Genomic DNA, 5875 nt, shown 5'->3' with positions numbered 1-5875 from the left:
CAAGAAAATGTAAAGGCAAGCCATACTAGGAGAAAATAGTCATATATTAGACAATAAAATTGAATGCAGGATATACTATATAAAGAACATTTATAACTCAATAAGAAGACAAATAGCTCACTTTAAAAATGGGTAAAATATTTGACGTACATATCACAGAATAAGACATATATTCATATGTCTTACAAGCACATAAAGTTTTGTTTAATGTTATTAATTATTGGGAAATTAAAACCACTATAAGATCCACCAAATGCTCATTAGAATGACTGATAATATCAAGTGTCAGTGAGTATGTGGAGCAGCTAGTATGTTCATATATTGCTGGTAGAAAAGTACAGGTGCTTAACTACTTTGCAAGACCACTTTGCAGTTTCTTATGAGCCAGCAATTCTACTTCTAGGTATTTATTTGAGAAACAAAAATTATATATCCATAAAAATACATGTCCAAGAGTGTTCATATCAGCTATATTCATTATTCGTAATAGTAAAAAACTGAAAACAACTCAAATGTCCATAAAAGGCAAAAACTGTGCTATATCCATATAATGGAATGCTACTGAGCTATAAAAAGAAATTAAACAACATGGATGCATATAAAATATTATGTTGACTAACATAAGGCAGACACTGATGAGTACTTACTGTACACTTTTGTTTACATGAAATTCTAGAAAAAACAAATCTATAGTGACAGAAAATAGATGAGTGTTTGCTTGGGACCTAGGATTGTAGGAATAGATTATAAAGAGACATAAGGGACTCTTTTGGGGGTAATGGGTATGTTCTATATCTTTGTTTTGGTGGTGGCTACAGGAGTGCATACATTTATCAAAAACAGATACAACTGTATACTTAAAACAGCTGCATTTGATAGTACGCAAATTGTATCTCAATAAAGTTGATTTAAAAAAAAGCCCACGGCAGATTGGTTGCAGTCTATTTAATCAGGATTGAACCTTGGCATCCCCACCCCTATTCAGAACAGCCAGACACTGTCCCTCCCCTCCTCAGCAGAAGACTCCAGGTTTATTCTCTGGAAATAGTTAAATGCAGGGTCTTATAACAAGGCACAGCAGGACATTTACCTTACTGAAAATATGGGGAATAAGAGAAAGTTTAAATCTAAATGCTGAGACTCCAGCCCTCTTCTCTCATTTGTTTCCGGAATGCTAGAAGCCAGGCTTATAGATTCCAGAGAAAGATTTGGAAGATTTTTCTGACCGGCTACAAAGGAAAGACTGACAATGAGATTTCTCCATGTGAACAGCTCAGTGGTCTTACGCTATAGCGTGTCCAGTGTTGTCATGCCTCACCCATGCTCATGAGCTCCCAACCAGTTCTCAGTGCTACCTCTGGAAATGGGAGTAGTTAGCCATGGACCAGTAGACATCTGAGAAGAGCCTCCAAAATGAAAAGTGGAGCTCACATAACAAACAGAAAAAATAAATCTGGAGGAAGCAGAGATGAAGTAGAGAGATGAAAATATATTTTTAAAATATCTCCCTTTTATTAATATTTTCAAAGAGAAAAAGAAGATATTTCAAAGAAATAATCCCAGAAAAATTTCTGTAAGAACATGAGTTTGCGATGAAAAATGCCCACTAAATCCCCAACAGATATCATTAATTTATTTCACTGGGGACAGAAAAGGTTATATAAACTTACAGAGAGGAGAAAAAGGTTTCATATAAATAATCTAAAGTCAGAATGGGCCCAGGCTTCTCAGCAGTAATCTTGGCAGCTAGAAGACAATGGATACCTTCAACATTTTGAGGGAAAACATTTTCCAACTCAGAATTCTACAGCTGTGTAAACTATGAATTGTTTTGAGAATAAAGAATATTCACACATGCATTTTCTCAATACATTTGTATCACATTTCTCAGAAAGCTACCGCAGGATATGCTCTACCAAAACTAGGGGTAAACTGAGAAAGAGGAAGAGATAGCATGCAGAAAACAGGGAGTCCAGTGCAAAAGAGAAAAGAGGGAGGTCCTTGGAAGATGGTGAAGGGAGATCCCAAGATGAAAGCGAGCAGTGGGACTAGAGAGCACCCAGTTCAGACAGGAACCTGGGGCAGAGCTGGTGAAATGGCTCCACGTGATGAAACTGATAGAGTATTTGACATGTTTGACTATATTGAGAGATTTAGACAAGCGTCTGGGATGATTTAGGGATATCTATATCTATATCTATATCTATATCTATATCTATATCTATATCTATATCTATATCTATATCTATATCTATATCTATATCTATATCTATATGTTTATATATAGATATACAGATCATTATTAACTCTGGGAAAACCAAAAGTATATTGCATGGTTCAAAAACTGAAGTGTACTACATGGTTCAGTTGTATACTACATGTTTCAGTTGTGACTATCAATTAAAGATAAGAGCAAGGATGCTAAAGCTAGTAGATCTTATCTCCGAATAATAGTTGTTCCAGAAGAAGACAGAAGAGAACCGATAAAGAACGAAACAATAGAAGAAATCTTCTCTGAATTAAAGAAGGACTTGAGTATTAAAACATAAAGGGTTCTTCAAATGCCTAGCAAGATGAATAATAGGAACGATGATACACACCTAGTCATCTTTTGGTAAAATTTCAGAACTTCAAAGAAAAAGTGAAAATCCTAAAAACTTCCAGACATAAAACAATCACCAACAAAAACAGGTCACCTGAAAGGGGAAGAGAATCAGTCTGGCGCTAAAGGTGTCATTTGCGATGTGGACCATGAAATGGTCTCCACAGCTTCTGGGGGAAGGAGCTCAGATCCAAGAATCTTGGCCGAAATATTATTAAATGTGAGGGTAGAAGACAGACATTTTCAGGTCTGCAAGGCTCCATGTATCATTTCTCAGGAAGCTATTCAAGAAGGTGGTTTAGACACATAAAAATTAAGTTTGAAAAACAAAAACATCTCAAGATAGAAGAAGACAAAGAGCATATGAAACAGTGGAGAGCAATGGATCTAGTAAAATGTGTAGGAGATAAATGGATGATGATAAACTGGTTTTTAAACTATGTTTACATTAGAAAGGACTTTTGAAATAGAAGACAAGGGGGAGAATTCTTAGTAATAGGTTGAAACTAAAATTACAGATTATTTCAACCACCCCAGGATATGGGATGGAGAGACTGGTGTGGTTGAGCGGAAAGAGGAGATGAGGGTGGGGAAATAAAAAGTGCTATAGGCCCTGGCTGGTCTGGCTCAGCGGTTTGAGCGTTGGCCTGTGGACCAGAGTTTCGGGTTCGGTTCCCACTAAGGGCACATACCTCAGTTGTGGTTCATCCCCGGCCCCAGTTGGGGTCGTGTGGGTGACAACCACTTGATGTCTCTTTCTTGCATCGATGTTTTTCTTTTTCTTTCTTCCTCCCTCTCTCCCTCCTGCTCTATTTGAGGATTGATTCAAAAATGTCCTCAGGTAAGGATTAAAAAAAAAAAAGTGCTATAGGATTGTGCTGAGTTGAGGGAGATCATATAACCATATAATCTTATTACATTGATAGTGAAGCATGGGCTCAAATATAACTTGAAATATGAACGTTATTATTAGTAAACTTGAGATGGATAGAAACACTTCCAAATGCTGGGAAGGAAAACATAAATTTAAAACAGAAAAAAACCTGGAAAAATAGCTATAACAGTAGCAACCTATGAGGTCAGGTAAGGGAGGTGGGATTTAGGAAAGTGAAGGAAGAACTTTCATATTTTCTCTTCTTTGTTCTTCTCTAATTTTTGAGTTCTTTTTAACAATTAGGATGCATTGATTAATTGACTTTATAATTATTGACAATAAAGTAAAAAACACTGAAAAGTCAACAGTGTTCAAAAATGCAAAGTTGATGCCATCTGCAATGTCTTTGGAGAAACTGCTTTCCCCAGTTCTCTTTCTTTCCCTGGATACTCGCCCTCACCCACCCCCAAACAATGAATAATTACTGTTACTGGAGGAAAGGGCTGGAGAATGGTGTATGGCTAACTCCTGAGGCCCCAAAGTAAAAGCTAAAGAATTATGTCATAAATAAAGGTAGCTATCTGTGTACTTACAAGTTCTCATTTATTGAGAAGAGATGTTCTGGCATGCCCTGTGGGAGAGGGATTTTGCACTGTTCTCATCTTTAGAAAATTGGACTCTGTGTTGGGCTTAGAAGACACGGGTTGGAAGCCACCAGAGCAGTGGTATGGCCTAGATCTTCTAACCTAGGAGTCAAGGCACCCGAATTTTAGTTTTGTTTCTGCCATTTGTATGAGCCACGTGCCTTTGTGTAAGTCATCTAACCTCTCTGAAGCTGACTTCTTGCCACAGAAATACTGTGTTGCTGCACTTAGCCAACATTCCCCAAATGTTTGTCTTATGACTAGTGAATAAAGAAATGAGTGAGGTAACTTGCCAAAGGTCACCCTTAGGGAGCTGTGCATGAAGCCCACCAGTATCCAGCTTAACACACAGTGAGGATGGGTCCATCTACCTTTCTTCCTCCCCACCCCCCAACTCACCCCTTGGCACTCTGCACTCCTCCTGGAGGATCTGCTCCTGATTCTCCACTGAACACAGGACCCGAGTGAGAACCACCACATCCATGGAGCCATCTGCCACCTGGTGCATGTTCTCCCCGGCAGCCACCACGAAGCGCTCGAACTGCAAGTGTTGGTTCTTGGCAATGCTCTTGATCAAGAACTCCTCAAAGTTGGGGTTGGGGTCAATACAGGTCACCCTGCTTCCAGGCGGCTAGAACCTGAAGTTGGCCCCTGTGCCTCAGCCCACCTCTAGCAGGGAGAGCTTCCCTGAGGGACCCACGAACCCCTGCAGGTTGTTGAAGAGCTCCCGCTTCTTGCTCGCCATCTGTTTGTTGTACACTGCAGTGAGTCTCATCAAGAAGCAAGGAAAACATTTTTTGCATTTCCAGTTCCACAAGCCCAGAAAGTTCAGCAGGCACATGGTAAATGCCAGGATGCAGTTGGCCAGAAAGAGCAGGTGGGTGAGGACAGCCAGCTTGCAGGAAATAGAGCCCAGAACCACAGGATAGGGGAACAGGAGGGGGTGAGGGTGGCAGGACCACCACGGGTAAAGTATGATTCTGTAGATCTCCTAGGAGCACAGAGTCATCAGGTGAGGGACAGGTCGAGGGAGGTGGTATCTCAAATCTCAGTCTCTTTGGGCTCTTACCAGCAAGAAGATAGGAGTCACCATGGGCATGGCAGATGTTACCATGGCCACAACAATAACGTCAACAACAGAAACTCTCATTTACTGAGTCTTTAAGCACATTTTATCACATTATCTTCTTGAATACTTAAAAGAACCCATGGGTTAGACACTACCAATTCCCATTCTGCAGAAGAAAGTGAGTTGCACAGAGGTCAGTTACAAGGCTGCGTAGCTGGGAAGCAGCAGAGTCAAGGCCGAGTCTGCACCTTCATGCTGGTGCTGCACGGAGTCCGGCACGGCTGACCTCTGTCAGGGAGAGTCACTGTCATGCATGCAAGACCGAGACCAGGGAATGCACAGGGTGTAGAGAACTAGGTCAGAACAAAATGTTTTTATCTGTGAGAAATAGCCATTCTAATAGAGTCTGTAGAGCCTTCTCTGGCTAACTACACTTCTTGCCCACCTTCGTCCATATTTAGTGCCTTCTTGCCATGAACCAAGGGGTGTTTCTCCTCTGCAGCAAGGCTGGCCTCCCCGGGCTCTTAAATACCCTCCAATCCCAACTCCCTGCTCCATTAATTAGCTCCCCCCTTCATATCTAACACCTCTCCTTATGGTTTATCTCCTTTACCACTGCCAAGCCTCATGCTCAGATCTCTTTATCCTACAAGAACCCTTTCCTTTAGCTTGCTTTCCATTCGCGC

At 40.6% G+C, this 5875-nt stretch overlaps 1 protein-coding gene across 1 annotated transcript; it reads right to left on the bottom strand.

The window, feature by feature from the left end:
• Positions 1–4487: 4487 nt before the first annotated feature.
• On the bottom strand, positions 4488–5234 carry LOC118623773 (methyltransferase-like protein 7A). The gene is given in 2 exon segments (XM_036251547.1): positions 4488–5111; positions 5190–5234. Coding segments are annotated over 2 exon segments (669 nt in total).
• Between the last annotated feature and the right edge of the window lie 641 nt (positions 5235–5875).

This window comes from Molossus molossus, unplaced genomic scaffold (assembly GCF_014108415.1).
Source record: "Molossus molossus isolate mMolMol1 unplaced genomic scaffold, mMolMol1.p scaffold_m16_p_10, whole genome shotgun sequence".
NCBI lineage: Eukaryota > Metazoa > Chordata > Mammalia > Chiroptera > Molossidae > Molossus > Molossus molossus.
The sequence above is the reverse complement of the archived record's forward strand: the minus strand, read 5'-3'. Positions and strand labels throughout refer to the sequence as shown.